Source organism: Erinaceus europaeus, chromosome 17, assembly GCF_950295315.1.
Source record: "Erinaceus europaeus chromosome 17, mEriEur2.1, whole genome shotgun sequence".
NCBI lineage: Eukaryota > Metazoa > Chordata > Mammalia > Eulipotyphla > Erinaceidae > Erinaceus > Erinaceus europaeus.
Window position 1 is genome coordinate 67,332,587 of NC_080178.1, and position 20,960 is coordinate 67,353,546.

Consider the following 20,960-nt stretch of genomic DNA (forward strand, 5'->3'; position numbering starts at 1 on the left):
ACTCCAACCGGGATCCTTACTCCGGTCCTTGCGCTTTGCGCCATGTGCACTTAACCTGCTGTGCTACCGCCCAACCCCCCCAGTCATCCTTTTTAATGGCAGAGTAATATTCTATTAAATATATATGATAGAAAAAAGTACTGGGAGGTCAAGAAGAAAATGAACAGAGAGACAGCGAGACATGCATCTCTGAGAGCCAACACAGGTTTATTGGAAGGAAAACTGAGAGTGACCAGTCAGACTAGGATCAGTGGACAAGAGTCCAGGCTGATGCTGGGGTTAGGGGGGTGGCACAGGGAGGGTTTGTGCAGCTAGAAGGTTGGGAGGTTGGGTTGAGCAACAGGCCATCTTGCTGTTGTGACTCAGTCATATCTTGTTTTGTTTGGAGCTATAGTGGCTATAAAGGCTAATTCCTCATTCCAAGGGCTGTGACTGAAGCTGCAGGAGAGGCCAGGAGATGTAACAGTCACTTCCTCATTCTGAGATCTCTCAAGGTGCCCTGCAATTTCTTTATTCATTCTTCTGTTAATGGCCATTTAGTTTGATTCAGTAGTTAGACTAGCCTAAGTGATGTTGCTATGATCGTAGGAGTGCATATATCCCTTCAAACTAGTGTTTTTGTATCCTTCAGGTAAATGTCTGGGGGTGGTTTTAGAAGATCATAAGAGGTATTCTTTACTGCTCCAGGCCACTTTTCTTCAGATAGAGAGGGAAAGACACTCAGCCAGGTGGTGGCATACCCAGTGAAGCACACAGAGTTCTAAGTGCAAGGACCCACGAAAGGACTCTGGTTCAAGCTTCCCACTCCCCACCTGAAGGGGGTCCACTTCCCAAGTGGTGAAGCAAGCAAGTCTGCAGGTGTCTTTCTCTCTTCCTCTCTATCTCCCCCTCCTCTCTCAATTTCTCTCTATCTTATCCAATAAAGTGTGTGGAGAAGGGGAGTGGCCACCAGTAGCAGTGGATTAGTGCTGGCACCAAGACCCAGAGATAATCCTAGAGGCAGAGAGACACACAGAGAGAAAGAGAAAGAGAGAAAAGAGATCATAACATGGAATCTTCCTCCAGTGCTATAAGGGTCAGAGACTCAAATTTGAGTCACATGCATGCCAACGTAGGTACATTCTTGGGTGAACTGTTGGGTTGTCAGAAAAATCATGATGCATTTTTAATTTTTAAAAAAATATTTATTTATTCCCTTTTGTTGCCCTTGTTTTATTGTTGTAGTTATTATTGTTGTTGTTGTTATTGATATCATTGTTGTTGGATAGGACAAAAAGAAATGGAGAGAGGAGGGGAAGACAGAGAGGGGGAGAGAAAGATAGACACCTGCAGACCTGCTTCACCGCTTGTGAAGCGACTCCCCTGCAGGTGGGCGGCCGGGGACTCAAACCAGGATCCTTCTAACTGGACCTTGCGCTTTACGCCATGTGTACTTAACCTGCTGTACCACTGCCCGACTCCCTTATAATGAATTTTTGCATAAAATTTTTTTAAAAGGCATGGGAGTGGGTGGGCAGTAGTGCACCAGGTGAAGCACACGTAGTACAAAGCTCAAGGACCCTCACAAGGATCCAGGTTGGAGCCCCCGGCTCCTCACCTGCAGGGGGGTTGCTTCACGAACGGTGAAGCAGGTCTGCAGGTGTCTGTCTTTCTCTCCCCTTCTCTGTCTTCCCTTCCTCTCTCAATTTCTCTCTGTCCTATCCAACAACAACAATAACAGCAACAAAAGCAACAACAAAGGAAAAGAAAGATGGCCGCCAGGAGCAGTGGATTCTTAGTGCAGACACCAAATCCCATTGATAACCCTGGAGGAAAAAAAAAGACTTTTCAACAACCCAATATCTCACTGCCTTCCATTTCCATTTCTTTAGAGCTCTCCATACTGTTTTCCATACAACCTAAAACCAGTTTGCATTTCTACCAACACACTAGCAGAATTCCTTTTTCTCTACGTCTTCACCAGCACTTGTTGTTTCCAATCTATCTGATGTATGATGTAGGCCTTTCTTACCAGTATGTGGTAATATTTCATTGATATTTATATTTCCATTTCCCTAATTTAAAATTTTTTTAACAGCGAGTTAAGTGTACGTGGTGCAAAGCTCAAGGACCAAAGTTAAGGATCCTGGTTCGAGCTCCCGGCTCCCTGCCTGCAGGGGAGTCGCTTCAGAGGTGGTGAAGCAGGTCTGCAGGTGTCTCTCTTTCTCTCCCCCCTCTGTCTTTCCATCCTTTCTCCGTTTCTCTCTGTCATATCTAACAACGACAACATCAATAACAACAACAATAATAATTACAACAACAATAAAAAAACAAGGGCAACAAAAGGGAAAATAAATATTTTTTTTTAGTGATGTTGAGGCCCAGGGAGATAACATGGTGGTTATGTAAAAAGATTCTCCTGCCTGAGGTCTCGGATTCAATCAGTCACACCACCATAAGCCAGAGCTGAGCAATGTCCTGGTTGAAAAAAAAAATGACGTTGAACATTTTTATGGGCCTCTGAGCTATCTGTATGTCTTCTTTAGAGAAGTGTTTGATTCAGATCTTTTGCACACGTTTTTTTATTGAGTTTCTTGTTGTTGTTATTGTTGTATGGTTTCTTACATTTTGGATACATTAGTTTTCTTTGAAGACATCCATGTCCTCCCCACCCTACATGTGTGGTTCAGATGGGAATCACCTCAGAGATCTCTGAATTTACTCTCCTTGTGTATATACTCTTCTCTCTTAATATCTATCTCACTTTATTACTTCTGTCTGCTGCCTTATCTGTGTTCCTCTCCTGACCAGAATACAGTAGCAGGTTCTTGAGGGTAGGGACTGTGATTCATCCCCTTAGTACCTTCGCCTGCCACACAACTTGGCACATAGCAGGTGCAAAATAAGAGAAACAAGCTGGTCCGAGGTCCCTGGTTCAATCCCTTGCACCACCATAAGACAGAGCTGAGCAGTGCTCTGGTGAGAAAAAAAAAAGTTGGATTTTCTTCTGGGAAATTCTTAGAGATAAGCTAGAGTCTTTACTGCATCAAAACAGACCTGACAGAAGACTTAAGTCATCCTTCTTTGAGAGACAGGAGAAAATTAACTTTGAGTACCAAATTTGCTAGGTAGCTGCTTAATCACCTTTTGTCTCCCCAACTAGAAGTTGTGATGGCTTGAGGTGGAGCACATAAATTGAATAAGCGCCACATCTCAACTCTGGTTGAGACCCTCACCTCTCAAACTGGAGGAGGGCAGTCAATCCCGTGAGGAGAACCATCCAGATAGCAGGAATGAAGGAGAAAGCTCAAAATACTTTTGGGGCATAACTATGAACTCCAGGTCAATCCACTGTGCATGGACACAGATGCCCCATTTTCCTGAGGCCTTGGAACCACTCTCTGGTCAGGCACCAGGCCAAGTCAGAGTCCTGTTCTGCCTCGTACTAGATGTGAACACTGCAGTCCTCCCCCCTTTTTTGTTTATTCTGTGTGTGTAGAGAGTCTAGAAGAAGCTAGTTTATGATCTTTCTTAAGGAGTCACCTGTACATAAACAAGCTTTGTTTCTCGACCCTCCCTTGTCTCGTCTGCCACAACCTCATTTGCTCTAGAGAGCCTCTAAAGAGATGTTACAAACTAACTCCTCGGTTTAAAAAAAGAAGTGAGGCTGTTCTACAACTGAATCGCTTGACTCAAGCAAAGCGGCACCACAGCTTTATTGTAAGGAACGTGCAGAGAAGGTTCCAGGCCAGGAGCCCGCTTAGTGTCTGCATCCCAGGAGATCTGTCACCCTCTGGGGCTGAGGGAGAGCCTTGGCCGAGTTCAGTTTCTCCACGTCACTGTAGCAGTACAAATGGGGGCCACTGACGATGTACAGGCCACGACCACTGGCAGAACATGAGTTGGGGCCAAGGGACTTTTCAATACACAGGGCCCCGTCCACCTTCTTGTGAGGCCACGAAAGTTCTGTCCATGTGGCTTGACTTCCTAACTTCAGGTCCAGCCACCACAGCTGCCGTCCTGAGAAGAAGACATGGGAATCCTGACTTAGCCCTTGTGCCCTAGTAAGGGCCTATGCCATGGAGAGGTAGCAGAATAAGCCACCTCTTAGCACCGAGAACCCCCTCACCTGTCATGACATGGAGCCGGGAAGACCCAGGGCAGACAAAGGCTGCATCCACAGATGAAAGGCTGATTCCATGAGGGCTCCCAAGTTCTTTCTCCAGCCGCTTTGGATAACCATCAACAAGAGTATAGCCTGCCTTTGTCAGGAATATATAGACCTGAGTGCCCTGGGGGACAAAGGATGATGATCAGTATAGAGCTCGATATTCTCCTGGTCTCCACCTCGAGATGCCTTCCCAACACACACCTGAATCAAATAGAGTTTGTCCTCCCAGGAAAAGGCAGCATCCACTTGCTGAATTGGGCTCACTGAAGAACCTACAGGCCACTGGTGGGCAATGGGCCAGCTGTGCCAGCCATCCCGGCTACTGTCCAGGCGCCAGTAGTGAGACCCTGTGTGTGTGGGGGGGTGGTGGTGTCAGAGGTACCTCTGGTGTGATGGCAAAAGGTCAGGCAGTGAGTGAACTGGTGAACGACAGAGACAGGAATGACTCCAGAGAGGGAAGAGAAACTGCATCTGAGGCCAAGATAGAAGGAACCAGATGAGAAGGAAAAATGGAGCCAGACTTGATGGGCAGCGTTGGGCATTGTGACCTGACTGGAACTGGAGTCAGTAGGGACCTAACAGAATAACAAGCACAGAGACCAGTAGGGTGGCATCTGCTTCACCATGGGCAGGACCCAAGTTTGAGCCCCTGGTGCCCTGTGGGGGTAGCTTCATGCTACAGTTTCTCCCCCTCCCTCTTTATCTATTTATCTATCTATCTATCTATCTATCTATCTATCTATCTATCTATCTATCTATCTATCTATCTATGTATCTATTTGAAAAAGTCAGCCCAGAGTGGTGAAACCCTAGTAATGACACCCCCCCTCAAAAAAAAGGAGGGGAGTCAGGCGGTAGCACAGCGGGTTAAGTGCACGTGGCGCAAAGCACAAGGACCAGCGTAAGAACCCTGGTTCAAGCCCCCAGCTCCCCACCTGCAAGGGAGTTGCTTCACAGGTGGTGAAGTAGGTCTGCAAGTATCTGTCTTTCTCTCCCTCTCTCTTTCTTCTCCTCCTGTCTTGATTTCTCTCTGTCCTATCCAACAACAACAACAATGACTACAATAACAATAACTACAACAGCAAGGGCAACAAAAATGGGGAAAAAAGCCTTCAGGAGCAGTGGATTTGTATTGTAGGCACTGAGCCCCAATGATAACCCTGGAGACAAAAAAAAAAAAAGAACAAACAAGCAAATAAAAACAATATACATCAAAGTGAACGAGGAATGCAAAAGAGCATGTTAAGGAGGGGGGTGACGGGGCAAGAGAAGGAATATTGTTATGAAGATGGAGGTAATGTGTCAGGATGAAAGAGCCAGGGCTTGGAAAACAGAAAGGGCATGGGGGGGAGTCATTTCTCACCACTGAAGGCATAGGTGGCACCATGGTTGTCAGACAGCAGAGCAGACAAGACTAGATCTGGGCTACAGCGCATATCCACACGGCCACTGTGGGTACCATTCTCAGTCCTGCGTCCATGCCCTGGAAGGAGAGATAGGCAAGGAGGAACACAGAGGGTGGCTAGAGGTCAGGGTAAGGTCTGAGGTGGAAGACACAGACTGTGGCAGTGGGTGCGTGGGCTTCCTCCATCTGAGAACAATGGGAAAGGGTCAAAATAGGCGTGAGGCTAAGCTAGAGTTCAAGGTGTTACAACTACATAGCTGGGAACTAAGCGTACAGGGTCTGCAAACTCAGGGCAGGTGAATCAATTCCAGTAGGTTCCAGGGACTGGATTTTCCTCACCTCTGCCAGGGCAGTTTAGGAAGTAGTCTCGGACATCCAGAGGGTACTTGGGGAGCACCTCTCCCGTGACAGGGTCGAAACGCAGGAACTGATTTCCCCGGAAGCAGTAGTAGCGGCTGAGCCATCGCATGGCAGAAGAGCAATTCCCAACAGATGGCCAGAAACGTTCCTTCTTGGTCCTGGTAGCCACGTCCCAGAACCACGTGCGGTTACCTTTGTCCAACCAATCAACAAGCACCGGTGAAGCCCAGTTTCATCCTACTTTGTGCTTACTCAGGACTCAGGATGGGCCAGATGTGGCTGTGGGCACACATGGCTCACAGCAGCAGAGAGGCAGTTGACAAGAGTGATTTTTATAATAAAAATCAATAGCAGAAGACTCATGATGATCTCAGCAAGGGCAATGGAAAGAGAACCAGGGAAAACTTCCTAGAGGAGCTAACAATTAAATTGAACTCTGAGCGGCCCTGTGGTGGCGCACCTGGTTGAGCACACATGTTACAATTCACAAGGACCCGCGTTCAAGCCCCCATTCACCACCTGCAGAGGCAAAGCTTCATGAGTGGTGAAGCAGGGCTGCAGGTGCCTCTCTGTCTCTCTTCCTCCCTATCTCCCTCTTCCCTCTTGATTTCTGGCTGTCTGTATCCAATAAACAAAGATAATAAAACCATTTTAATAAATAAACTGAACTCTGAAGTAGGTGTTACGAGGTAAAAGCCAGACAAGAAGGGGACTGAGAATTTGAGAGCAAGTCTGCAGTTGAAAGCAAATTGGGTGTGCAAGGAGCAGCCCAGTATTCAAGAAGAGCAGGAGAGTCAGTCTGGAAGACCAGTAGGAGCCTAGTAGTGGGAAGCCTGATATGTAAGTCGAACGGGCACAGAGCATGGTGGGACAATGAAGGACTTTTGGGAAAATTTCATCCAATCATCTTCTGAAGAGTGACTTTTCTGTCCTTCCCCCTCTGACCTGCTTCTCTAATTCTTCCCATCCCTGGGAAGCCACTGCCCTTAGCCCCACCACCTCAATTATTCCACCACGCCACCACCACCATCAACCCAACCCAACGCTGCCCTAGGGTCTTGTAAGCTGACTCAGGCTGACTGACCTTGGAAGAAGAAGATGCCCTCTTCCTGGCATTCTCCCCGGTGGCACTCTACAGCCGCGTCCAGTGGGGTCGGGATTCCAGGAAACTCATCTTGAAGCAGCTTGGGATAGCTTTTTTCCTTCTTCTCAGGAGAGTACACCCAGACTTTGTCCCCCTGTATACACAAGCACTCTTTTTTTTAATAATTGCCACACCCACTGCTGCCCTGCTTCCACAGACAATACTTTTTTAAAATATTTATTTATTCATTTTCCCTTTTTGTTGCCCTTGTTTTACTGTTGTGGTTATTGTTGTTGTTGTTATTGATGTCTTCGTTATTGGATAGGACAGAGAGAAACGGAGAGAGAAGGGGAAGACAGAGAGGGGGAGAGAAAGATAGACACCTGCAGACCTGCTTCACCGCTTGTGAAGTGACTCCTCTGCAGGTGGGGAGCTGGGGACTCGAACCGGGATCCTTACACCGGTCCTTGTGCTTTGCACCACCTGCGCTTAACCACTGCACTACTGCCCGACTCCCACTTTTTTTTTTTTTGCCTCCAGGGTTATTGCTGGAGCTCAGTGCCTACATTACAAATCCACTGCTCCTGGAGGCCATTTTTCCCCTTTTTGTTGCCCTTGTTGTTTATTGTTGTTATTATTATTGTTGTTGTTTTTGGATATAACAGATGGAAATCGAGAGAGGAGGGAAAGACAGAGAGGGGGAGAGACAGACATCTGCAGACCTGCTTCACCACTTGTGAAGTGACCCCCCTCCTGTAAGTGGGGAGCCAGGGGCTCAAACCAGAATCCTTATGCCTGTCGTTGTGCTTCAGGCCATGTGCACTTAACCGGCTGTGCTACCGCCCGGCCCCCAGACAATACCTTTAATCCGTTGTACTTCTACAGTGTCCTGCATACCCACACACTCTGAACAATGTGTTGCCCCTGTTCAAACACCTGCTCTCAGCTGGACAGTGCAAATCTCATCACTATTATATTAACACGTGTGTCTGGATACATATAATCAGACATTCCCACCACAGCCTGCAACACCATGAGCCTTGGTCAACACCTTCACAAATAGTCATCCTGCAGTCACCCACCCACTCGTGCATACTCATTCATTCATTCAAGAAACAGTTACTGAATGACTACTACATGTCAGGTATTGTGAGACATACTGGGGGCAAAGGGATGACAAGACTTTGTCTCTGCTCACTGCACAAAAGTATGAAGAATCCTTAAAGCCCTAGCCGTGCCAGCACCAAGGTCAAAGCATATTGGGAGTACAGTGGGGAGTGACTACCTCTCCCCCAGAGAATTCCTGGAAGGCCTCACTGAGGAGGATACACTTGGGCCAAGAGCTGAAAGCCAAGAAGAACTTTTCCCTATTAGTAAGTGTGGGAAAGGTGTTACTAGCGGAGGGAGCAGCATACACCGAACACTCTCAGAGAGCTTATGTGACCAGCACACAATAATGTGACAGTGGAGGACACACAACAGGAAAGACCATCAAGCACCAAGACCCCACCGATGTGTCCTGGAGCCCCGCTTCCCCAGAGCCCTGCCCCACTAGGGAAAGAGAGAGACAGGCCGGGAGTGTGGATTGACCTGCCAACGCCCATGTTCTGCAGGGAAGCAATTACAGAAGCCAGACCTTCCACATTCTGCATGCCATAACGAGCCTGGGTCCATACTCCCAGAGGGATAAAGAATAGGGAAGCTTGTGGTCCAGGAGGTGGTGCAATGGATAAAGTGTTGGATTCCCAATCATGAGGTCCTGAGTTCAATCCCTGGCAGCATATGTGCCAGAGTGATGTCTGGTTCTTTCTTTCTCTCTCTCTCTCCCTTCCTCTCTCTCTTTCTCTCCTTCTATCTTCATGAATAAATAAATAAAATCTTTTTTTTAAAAAAAAAGAATAAGAAACCTATCAAGGGATGGGATGTGGAGTTCTGGTGGTGGGAATTGTGTGGAGTTGGACCCCTCTTATCCTACAGTTTTTGTCAGTGTTTCCTTTTTATAAATAAAAATTAAAAAAAAAAAAAAAGACCCAGGCACTCCTGGCTTATGGCAGCTGCCATGTGGTAGTGATATAAGGAACACAGGAGAAGGGGTGGTTATGTAGGAAAGATAGTAAGTTCTGCTGGGGGGGCAAGGTGGGAAGACCTATGTCAGAAGTGTGACTTGGTCAGGAAATTGGAAGGAGATGGCTGGAGCTGCAAGGAGAGATGCCAATCTGGTGTCCACAGAGTGAGACACTCTGATCCATGACAGGGAGTGAGGAAAGAACTGGGCTGGGCAGGTCCACAAGCAACACTCAGGGAGTGGCTGAGAATGAGAAGGACAGAGAAAGAGGCAGAGGGGAAATAGTACCAACCAAGATCACACAAGCCATACAGCTTCTTGGTGCTGACAAGTCAGGAGAAAGTGTGCTGAGCAGAGAGAGCCAGGGCACAGAGCATTGTGAGAGCGGTGGGCCATTGTATGAGAACAGGCTGGCTATGTGTAAAGAGGCCCTGATGCAGGGTCACAAGCCAAGGGAAGGGAAGAATGGCCAGCAGTGTGAGGTCCAGATAAAAATTTAAATTGGATGTTAGCCAGAAGGAGATAGCATAATGGTTATGCAAATAAGACTTTCAGGCCTGAGGCTCTGCGACCTCAGCATCACCATAAACCAAAGCTGAGCAGCGTTCTGGCAAAAATAAATAAATAAATAAATAAATAAAATTGGATGTTGTGGGGCCTGGTGGTAACACCTCTATTGGGTACACACATTACCATGTACAAAGACCTGGGTTCAAACCCCTCGTCCCCACCTATGGGGGAAGCTTTACAAATGGTGAAGCAGGGTTGCAGGTGTGTCTCTCTCCCTCTGTACCTCACCCTTCCCCTCTCAGTTTATCTCTGTCCTATCAAGTAAATCAGGAAAAATTACTGCCAGAAGTAGTGGATGCATCATGTAGGCACTGACCCAACCACCAGCAATAACCCTGAAAGCAATAAAAAAAATAAAATAAAGAAATAATAAGGGGCACACCTGGTTGAGTACACACATTACAGTGTGCAAGGACCCAGGTTCAAGCCCCCACCTCCCACTTGGGGGAAGTTTCAAGAGAAGTGAAACAAGGGCAGGGGAAATAGCATAATGGTTATGCAAACAGACTCTCATGCTTGAGGTTCTGGGGTTCCAGGTTCAATCCCCTGTACCACCATAAGCCAGAGCTGAGCAGTGCTCTGGTCAAAATAAATAAATAAATAAATAAATAATTTTAAAATGGGGGGGAGGTGGCCAGGCAATAGCACAGTTAAGAATACATACTACCATGTGAAAAGAGCCAGATTCGAGCACTTCAAGAGCACTGAAGCAGGCCTGTAGGTGTCTCTTCCTCTCTATCTCTCCCCCCAATTTCTCTCTGTCCTGTCCAAACAAAAATAAATAAATAAAAAGGAAAAAACGGCCACCAGGAGTACTGGATTCATAGCACAGACACTGAGCCTCAGCAATTACTCTGGAGGCAGTAAAAATAAAAACAACAACAACAAAGAGAAAGAGAAGTGAAACAGTGCTGCAGGCATCTCTCTCCCTCTCAATTTCTCTCTGTCTCTATTCAAAATAAATAGAGGTAAATAGAATAATGGTTATGCAAAGAGACTCTTATGCCTGAGGCTTTGAAGTCCCAGGTTCAATCCCCTGCACCACCATCAGCCAGAGCTGATCAGTGCTCTGGTAATAAATAAATAAATGAATAAATAAATAAATATTTTAAAAACTAAGTTAAATTTTTTTAAATATTTTATTTATTTATTAATGAGAGGGATAGAAGAGAAAGAACCAGACATCACTCTGGTACATGTGCTGCCAGGGATTGAACTCAGGACCTCATGCCTGAGAGACCAATGTTCTATCCACTGTGCCACCTCCCGGACCACTAAGTTAAAAATTTTTAAAGGGATGGGGGCAGGTGGTGGTGCACCTGATTGAGCACATCTGTTACTAAATGCAAAGACCCAGGCTCAAGACCCCGGTTTCCACTTGCAGTGAGGAAGCTTTACAAATGGTAAAGCAGAGCTACAGGTGTAACTCTCTCTCTCTCTTCCTTTCCCCCTCTCAATCTCTCTGTCCTATCAAAATGAAATTCAAAATAAAAGGACTTATTTATATAGAAAGAAATCATTTACATATATGCATACATACATACAAATTAGATGTTGTGACTGCCAGGACTACATGTCTGGAAGGAAACCTGGCACCTGGTATTAAGGGTTCTATGCCAGAGTCACTTGGGGGTGGGGGGAGAGAAAGTCCCTGGTACTAAGTCCAGCACTTCCTAACCAGCTCTGACCTTGGCCCGGCAGTACCTTGATCAGGAAGAGAGTGTCATGACCACGACGGAATGCAGCATCCACAGTGCTGGTGGAATTCTTCCACCTCTCTGAGATTAACTCCTGGGTCCAGCTGTGACTCTTCCACACATGCTCCCCTGAAAAATGCACGCAGACTTATTGAGGGACCCAGAACAAACTTTGGCCAGCTGAGGAAAATCAGAGGAGCTATGGGCAGTACTCTTGGTGAAGGGGACCCAACTGAAACTGCAGGTGCTCCCACCCTTGGCCCTTTTACCTTTAAAGAACAGCATGGCCCCCGTGTCATCCAGGGTGGTAGCATCAAAGCTCCAGCCATCTGAGCACATTTCTGGCATGGAGGTAGGGATGCGACAAAGCAAAAGATCAGTAAGACGATAAAAATGCAGAGACAGACAGAAGACTCAGGGAGTCAGGGCCTCACCAATCAAGTCTGGGTTTAGTTGGGTCTCATTTCTGCCTTCAGCTTTGTTCCCAGGGACACCAGCACTAAAAAATAACAATCAAGAAATAAATAAATAAATAAGACTGTGTGGAATAACTGAGCCCAACTCTTCTCCTTTAGCTCCTGAAGCCAAACATTTCTCCAGACCTGGCAACTACCCCACTGCAGCCCAGACCCTTGTCAGTGGCCTCTGTTCCCAGCTTTACTCACGGAGAAAGTGGGTGGGCAATCGCCGGAAACCACCACAGGCCCAACAACCCGAGTACAAGCGGTGCTTGAGCTATCCAGGCCATGCTGAGCTAGAGGAGGGCACAAGACAGCTCTGGGCACCTGGCTGAACCCTATATAGAGATGACAGCTAACACTACCCCCCACCTTCGAACCAACTGCCTATCAGCACAATGCCAATATTAGCCGATTACATCACTGCAGATAAGGTCAGGTCTGGACAGAAAGTTGAGTCTAGAACTAACTCTTCCCGGCAAAGAGCCCCATCCCCCTTCATAGATTTTCAGGCAGTGTTTAGTCCATGCTGTAATGGGCTAGGAGCCCAGAAGATCAGGGAAGGGGAGGGTAGATTGATAAAGAGATCCCCTTCCTGAGGTGGGAGTCACCTCTCCAATGGGGAAGGAGAGAAGCAGTAGAAATTAACTGTCAAGTCTCACTCTAAGACATCTAGAGACACTGAAAATTAGTAACACGGACACACACTTAGAAATACTGGGATTGACAAGATAGCTCACTTGGACAGAGCTTGCTTTGTCGTGAATTCAACTCAGGTTTGAGCCTGGTCCCCCACTACATTGAGGGAAGTTTTGGTGCTGTGGTGTCTTTATCTTTGTTGTTGTTGTTGTTATTAAAGCACTACTCAGCTTTGGTTTATGGTGGTGTGGGGAATTTAACCTGGGACTTAAAGGCCTCAGACATGGGGTCTCTTTGCATAACAATTATGACATCTCTCTGTCTTGCTATCTGAAAAAATCTTCCTGGAGTGGTGAAACTCCAGTGAAGAGAGAGAGAGAGAGAGAGAGAAGAGGCAGAACAGTTTCTTCCAGGCTCCACTAAGCACAATTCTGGGGCGTTCCTAAGCCACTCCTCAGCTTTGTTTGTGTTGGGTCAATAATATGTCACAATTTCCAAATGTCCAAGTCCGACTACTAATCCTAAACCTACAGACAAAGAACTTAGTAGAAATCACCTGGGAGGGAAGGGCTTATAGGAAAGGGGCTGGAAGAGGTGTGTTTCTACCAGAGAGGACAAATAGTAAATTGTCTTCTCTGAAAATTTCTACCTGAAGGGGAATGTTTTATTTACCTATTACAAAATAAACAGGTAGGCCAGAGAGCAAAATAAAGTTTCTGGTTTTTTATCATTTTATTGGATGGTTAATGGTTTACACTTGTTGACACATGGGTACAATTTCTCCTCTCCCCATGATGGGCAAAACACGGCCCTCCCCAACTTAGGTCCTTCTCCATCAGCAGGTACCAGGACCCAGACACTTTCTCCATCCACTCCCGTCTCTTCTTTCCCCAAAGCCCTTTGTTTTGATGCAGTGCACCACACTCAGTTCAAATTTCACTTTGTGTTTTCCCTTTCTGTTTTCGTTTCTTAATTTCACCTGTAAGTGAGCTCATCCAATATTTGTTCTTCTCTTTTTGGCTTATCTCACATAACATAACATGATTATTTCAAATTCATCCAAGATGAAGCAAAGGAGATGTCTTCATTATAGTTGACAACTGAGATAGATAATAACAACTTTTTTTTTTTTTTTTACCAGAGCACCACTCAACTCTGGTTTATGGTGGTACAGGGGATTGAATCTGGGACTCAGGCATGAGAATCTTTGCATGAGAATCTTTGCCCGCCCTTGATAACAACTTTCTTAGCCACTCATTTGTCACTGGGCATCTGGGTTGCTCCCAAGTTTGGGCTGTTACAAATGGTGCTATGAACATAGGTGTACATAGATCCCTTTAAAGGTGTTTTTGTTGCCTTTGAATAAATCCCCAGGAGAAAATTTGCTGGATCATAGGGTAGATCTATTTCTAGTGTTCTGAAGAATACTCAGACTGTTTTCCACAGGAGTTGACCCAGTTTATGATTCCACCAGCAGGGTAGAGAGTTCCTTTTTCTCCTACACCCTTGCCAACATTTGTTGTTTCTGTCCTTTCTAATGTATGATACTCTTGGGCTGGGGAGATAGCATAATAGTTATGCAAAAGAAAAAAAAAAGTCTTTTATGCCTGAGACTCCAAAATCCTAGGCTTAATTCCCAGCACCATCATCAGCCAGAGCTGAGCAATGCTCTGAAAAAAACCCCAAAAACTAATGTATGATATTTGATATTCTCACAGGTATAAAGTGATACTTCAATGTCTTTATTTGCATTTGTCTGATAATAACTTTGATCATTTTTCTTTATTGTCTGTTGGCCCTCTGTATCTCTTCTTTGGTGAAGAATCTGTCCATGTCCTCTCCCCATTCTTTAATTTTTCTTCTGAGTTTAGTGAGATCTTTGTATATTTTGGTTACTAGCCCTTTATCAGGTATATGGAGTATAAAGGTCTCTCATTCTGTAGAGTGTCTTTCTTTCTTTCTTTTCCCTCCCTCCTTTCTTTCTTTCTTTCTTTCTTTCCTTTTTCTTTCTTTCTTTCTTTCTTTCTTTCTTTCTTTCTTCCTTTCTTTCTTTTTGTAGTGTGTCTTTCTATTTTGGTAATGACTACCTTTGCGGTGCAGAAACTTTTTTGTTGGATGTAGTAACATTGGTTTATTTTTGTTTTTGTTTTCCTTGCTGTTGGCCTCAAGTATTCAAAGACTTTTCTGAAGCATAGATCATGGAGTATTCTACCAGTTTTCTTCTATGTGTATTTGATGGTTTCTAGTCTAATGTCCATCTCTGCTCCATCTGGCGTTGGCTTTTGTGCGAGATGATATGTGGTGATCCTTTGTCATTTGTACATTTCAACTCAATTTTCCAAAAACTATTTTTTGAAAAAACTCTTGTTGCAAAGCACAAGGACCAGTGTAAGGATCCCTGTTCGAGCCCCCAACTCCCCACCTGTAGGGGACTTACTTCACAGGCGGTGAAGCAGGTCTGCAAGTGTCTTTCTCTCCCCCTCTCTGTCTTCCCTTCCTCTCTCCATTTCTCTCTGTCCTATCCAACAATGACAATATCAATAACAACAATAATAACTACAACAAGGGCAACAAAAGGGAATAAGTAAATATTTAAAAAGTAAAAGAAAAAACTTCTATCTCTTTAATATTTTCAGCCCCCTTGTAAAAAATTAGTTGTCTGTAGGTATGGGGGAATGCAACAGATTTTCACATTTGAGGGATCAAAGTTCCCAGGTTCTTCATACCACCATAAGCTAGAGCTGAAGAGTGCTTGGGTGAAATTAATTCATTAATTATGTAAGTAAAAAAATAGTGGCCTAGGAGGTGGTGCAGTGGCTATAAAGCAAGGACTCTCAACAATGAGGTTCCAAGTTTAGTCCCCGGCATCACATGTGCTAGAATGATGCTCTGGTTCTTTCTTTCACCTCCTCCTCCTTTCTCATAAATTAATTAATTAATTAAATTAATAAATGACATTGTAACTGGGGACTCACAGTGTTCACTACTCATTCTTACTTAAATCCTGTCTTCTCAGTGACAGATTTCTTGACCACCTTCTTTTATGTCACTTTTTTTAAATTATTAATTTATTTAGGATAGACAGAAAGAAATGTAAAAGGAATGAGAAGATAGAGAGGGAGAGAGAGAGAGAGAGAGACAAAGAGACACCTGCAACACTACAACCCTGCTTCACTGCTCCTAAAGCTTCCTCCTGCAGGTGCAGACCAGGGGCATGAACTTGGATCCTTGTGCATTGTAATATGTGTGCTCAACTGAATGTACCAATGCTCAGTTCTACATCACCATTTAAAACTTAAAATTGTGGGGCTGGGGAAATAGCACTGTGACTATACAAAAGAATTATTTTTAATATTTCTAATTATCTTTATTTATTTGATAGAGACAGTCTGAAATTGAGAAGGAAGGGGGAGATAGGGAGACAGAGAGGCACCTGCAGCACTGCTTCACCAATTGCAAAGATTCCCCCCGCAAGTGGGGACCTGGGGCTTGAGCCTGGGTCCTTGTGCATTGTAACGTGTGCATTCAACCAGGTGCACCACCACCCAGCTCCCACCCCTTGCAAAAGAATCTTATACCTGAGGCTCTGAGGTGCCAGGTTCAGTCCCTAGCATCACTATAAGCCATAACTGAGCAATGCTCTAGTAAAATAAAATAAATAAAGTTACCTTAAAATCATTTCACTTGTGTGTTGCTTTTTTCCTCTTTGCTTTCTTTTGCCTTTCTAGTTTCTCTGGTAGACAACAGAAGCTCAATAAATAGTTGTTGAATGAAACAAAGTGAGCTTCAAGTACTGACTAGTGTTGCAGTCAAAAATACTTCCTTAGGGGCCTGGGAGCTAGCGCAGTGGATTAAGCGCACATGGTGCAAAGCATACGGACCAGCGTAACGATTCCTGTTCGAGCCCCAGCTCCCCTCCTGCAGTAGGGTCACTTCACAAGCAATGAAGCAGGTCTGCAGGTGTCTGTCTTTATCTCCCCCTCTCTGTCTTCCCTTCTTCTCTCAATTTCTCTCTGTCCTATTCAACAACAACAAGGGAAAAATGGGGGGGTGGGGGAAATGGCCTCCAGGAGCAGTAGATTCATAGTGCAGGCACCAAACCCCAACAACAACCCTGGAGGCAAAAAAAGGGGGCCAGGAGGTGGCACACTTGGTTAAGCACTCACATCACAGTGCGCAGGGACCCAGGTTTGAGCCCCTGGTCCCCTCCTGCAGGGGGAAAGCTTCACGAGTGGCGAAGCAGAGCTGCAGGTGTCTCTCTCTCTCGCCCTCTCTATCTCCCCTCCCCTCTCAATTTCTCTCTCTCTATCTAATGATAAATAAATAAAAATATTCAAAAAAAAGTTTGGTGAGTTCTTTATATATTAAAAAAAAAAACTTTCATAAGGGCCAAGCAGTGGCGCGCAAACACACACACACACACACACAGTGTGCAAGGATCCAGGTTCAAGACCCTGGTTCCCACCTGCAGAGTGGGAACTTCATCAGTGTTGAAACAGTTCTTCTCAATTTCTCTCTATCCAAAATAAGTAAATAAATAAAATAAAAATACTTTCTTCCTTCATAGGTAGGGGAGACAGTAGGAGCTGGGGGCATGTCATGATGGGAGGCATGTTGTAACTGAGAGGTCACATACCCTTTTGTCACTTCCCTTTACTGTATGGTCATGTTTCTCTCTCCAGCATCCCAGTCTCATAACCTCGTCATGTAGCCCTGAGATCTCACCTGCTATCTTTAATACTAGTACATCTTTTTTAAAAATCACTTTATTAGGGGGGAAATGATTACAGGACAGTTACTGTCACAACTGGACAGTTCCTGATCTCTCCATGATAGGTGTTGACTTCCACCAATTTATCTTCCTCCCTCAAGGGACACTGTGTCCTCACCCCCCTTCCAAGCCCCCTCCTACTTCCACCCTCTAGAGTCATTGGATCTTCTGCAATAGATCCTAGCTAATTAATGTTTCACCCTGTATTTTCCCTTTGTTCCATGTTGGGATCACTCCCAAAGCTTGCCCTATTTCTGTCTGAGACAGACGGCAAATATGGGCTGTCGGCCATGGGCCAGACTGAGGTTCCAGGACCAGAAGGACTCTATTCCTATCCCATGGCTCCAGGCTCCCAACACCCCCTCTAGTCAACCCTTCAAGGGGGTCTCAGAACCTCTTTCTTCTGTGGAAAGTTTCTTTTGAACAAGGAAATGATTTCCAGGACCTTCAGACCAATTACAGGATCTGTGCCACTAGGGCATCTGATTTACAAGTGAATTGTACCTGTTGAATAGCATTCTTCCCCCACAGTTAGTGGGCCAAGCTGGACTCTCCTTGGCAGCAGGAACGAAGCCAGGGCTCCAACAGCAGGTGCCTGACATCTATCTTCTCCTCTGGAGGGACTTGCTCCACCAGTTACTGAGCCCTGGCAGTGGTCACTAGATGTCCTTCTGGCACCTGCTTTTCCTCTTAGAGCCTTAACATGATACAACCTTTCTGGGATTCTCCGTCTCCACACTTAGTGGCTTTTGATTAGCAATACTTTCAACAGCTGTCTCTTGCTCAGCATTAAGTCTACATATCCTAAGGTTTCACTGAATCTGTCTGGGGAGATGGATACTTTCACTCACACCCAGACATGAACATCACCCTCACCTAAAAATAATAATAATAAAAAAAAACACCTCAGTGAGGGCCCAGGTGAATATGCTGGCCTGTAGGCTGTTTGTGGGGATTCAGCTCGTAATACTGGATGATAGTTTTCAGTTTGGTTTCTCCTTTCCCACACAGCTCTGCTCCTCTTCACAGATCTGAATCTATCTGACCCAGAAGAGTGGGCCTCTCGGGAGTCACTTCACAAGCAGTGAAGCAGGTCTGCAGGTGTTTATCTTTCTCTCCCACCCTTTAGCTTCTCCTTCCCTCTCAATTTCTCTCTGTCCTATCCAATAAAATGGAAAAAAAAATAGCCTCCAGGACAGTGGATTCATAGTGCTGGCACCAAGTCAGAGTGATAACCAAGGAGGCAAAAAAAAAAAGAGTGGCCCTCTCACTTTAAATATATATATATATATATATATATATATATATATATATATTTGGGGGGCTGAATGGTGGTGCACTTGATTAGCACACACATTACCATGTGCAATGACCTAAATAGCCTAAATGACCTAAATTTAAGTCTCCACTTCCCACCTGCAGGGGAGAAGCTTCATGACTGATGTAGCAAGTACTACAGGTCTCTCTCTGTCTCCCTGCCCTCTTAATTGCTCTCTGTCCTATCAAAGAAAAAAGAAAAGGGAAAAAGGAAACATTTTGCTGCTGGGAGCCATAGATTCATCATGCTGGCACCAAGCCTCAGTGATAACCCTGGTTGCTAAAAATTAAATAAATTAAATTCATTTAAATAAATATTTAATATATTTGTATATATTAATATACAGTATTAATTAATTACGTCACTAATGGAGCTGGGTGGTGGTAAACCCTATTAGCACACATATTAAAATATACAAGCCCCCTCTCCCCATCTCCGGGGGTAAGTTTCACAAACAGTGAAGCCTTGCTGCAGGTGTCTCTCTCTTTCCCTCTCTGCCTCTCCCTTACTCTTAATTTTTCTCTGTCCTATTGAATTTAAAATAAAGGAAGAGGGCGGGGATAGATAGCATAACGGTTATGCAAATAAACTCTCATACCTGAGGCTCCAAAGTCCCAGGTTCAACCCCCCACACCACCATAAATAAGAGCTAAGCAGTGCTCTGATAAACAGGGGGGCAGGTGGTGGCACACCTGGTTGAACACACATGTTACAATGTTTAAGGATCTGGGTTCAAGCCCCAGGTCTCCATCTGCAGGGGGAAAGCTTTGCAAGTGGTAAGGCAGGGCTGCAGGTGTCTTTCTGTCTCTATCTCCCCCTTGCCTCTCAATTTCTGGCTATCTACAATAAAGATAATATACATACATACATACATACAATCCTTTTAAAAAAGGGGGGAAGTGGTTGCTGAAAGTGGTGGATTCATTATGTAGGCACCAAGTCCCAATGTAACTCTCGTGGCATAAATGTAACAATAGTAGTAGTGTTTAACTAATTTAATTAAAATATTTATTAACATGATAGTGATGAGAACTAGGCTATTTCAGGTGTGGAATGACAACCCTTCAGCTTCATTACTCGGCCACCAGGTTCCAGATACCAGCATGATGCCAACCAGACTTCCTTGGACAGACAACCCCACCAATGTGTCCTGGAGCTCCACTTCCCCAGAGACCCACCCTACTAGGGGAAGAGAGAGGCAGACTGGGAGTATGGACCGACCAGTCAACACCCATGTTCAGCTGGGAAGCAATTACAGAAGCCAGACCTTCCACCTTCTGAAAACCACAATGACCTTGGGTCCATACTCCTAGAGGGATAAAGAATAGGAAAGCTATCAGGGGAGGGGATGGGACATGGAGATCTGGTGGTGGGAATTGTGTGGAGTTGTACCTCTCCTATTCTATGGTTTTGTTAATGTCTCCTTTTTAAAATAAATTATAAAAAATAAAATAAAAAAGAACTAGGCATATGTAGTGCTAGGGACCAAACTTTTTTTTATTATCTTTATTTATTGGATAGAGACAGCCAGAAATTGAAAGGGTCAGAAATTGAAAGGGTCAGAAATTGAAAGGGTCAGAAATTGAAAGGGTCAGAGACAGCACTGCTTCACCACTCGCAAGCTTTCCCCCTGCAGGTGGGAGTGGGGGGCTTGAACCCGGGTTCCTGTGCATTATAACATGTGCGCTTAACTAGGTGCACCACCACCCAGCTCCCTGGGTACCAAACTTGGGACTTCATATTTCCTATGCCACTCCCATGCACCATGTTCCCAACATTAGCCAAAGTTTTATGATTTACTTATTCATACCTAAATTTATTTATTCTCTCTTTTAAAAGATTTGTTTATGAGAGAAACAGAGCATCACTCTGGTATATGCAATGTCAGGGATCAAACTCAGGACTTCATACCTGCAAATCAAGCACTGTAGTCATTGTACCATCTCCTGGGCCACTTGTTTTATTTTTCAAAAACATCTTTTTTTTACATTTTATTTATTTATTTATTTAAAAAAGAAGACATTAACAAAACCATAGGATAGGAGGGGTACAACTCCACACAATTCCCACCACCCGATCTCTATATCCCATCCCCTCCCCTGATAGCTTTCCTATTCTTTATTCTTCTGGGAGCATGGACCCAAGGTCATTGTGGGGTTCAGAAGGTAGAAGGTCTGGCTTCTGTAATTGCTTCCCCGCTGAACATGAGTGTTGACTGGTCGATCCATACTCCCAGCCAAGAGAGAACAAAGTCATACTGAAAGGTGGCCAAAACTGAGCCCTCAGGCATGCAAGTCCTGAGCTCAACCCCACTGAGCCATTTCTCCAACAGCTTACTCGTTTTCCAATTTACAAGTCTACTCTAAGATGATTTAGATACTATTATTGTTGGAACGCTTCTCTTCCATCTTCTTTCCACCCTTCCCTAACCCCTACTCCCCCA

General features: G+C 45.0%; 1 protein-coding gene across 1 annotated transcript; it reads right to left on the reverse strand.

Annotated features, from left to right (window-relative positions):
• Positions 1 to 3,662: 3,662 nt before the first annotated feature.
• Positions 3,663 to 12,135, reverse strand: HPX (hemopexin). Its single transcript, XM_007527815.3, has 10 exons — positions 11,997 to 12,135; positions 11,766 to 11,830; positions 11,601 to 11,672; positions 11,339 to 11,460; positions 7,000 to 7,153; positions 5,895 to 6,107; positions 5,514 to 5,633; positions 4,352 to 4,497; positions 4,109 to 4,271; positions 3,663 to 3,999 (listed from the first exon to the last, which is right to left on the reverse strand). Exons 1-10 carry the CDS (start codon positions 12,077 to 12,079, stop codon positions 3,740 to 3,742), a joined length of 1,398 nt encoding a protein of 465 aa, XP_007527877.1. The 5' UTR covers positions 12,080 to 12,135; the 3' UTR covers positions 3,663 to 3,739.
• Between the last annotated feature and the right edge of the window lie 8,825 nt (positions 12,136 to 20,960).

Bases quoted from the DNA above. Each gene is read 5' to 3' on its own strand.
- HPX (XM_007527815.3), bottom strand. From the start codon at position 12,079: ATGGCCTGGATAGCTCAAGCACCGCTTGTACTCGGGTTGTTGGGCCTG. The intron at 11,673-11,765 runs GTGAGGCCCTGA...CCTCCATGCCAG, and splicing joins ACTAAACCCAGACTTGATTG to AAATGTGCTCAGATGGCTGG. The intron at 11,461-11,600 runs GTAAAAGGGCCA...TGCATTTTTCAG, and splicing joins GGCCATGCTGTTCTTTAAAG to GGGAGCATGTGTGGAAGAGT.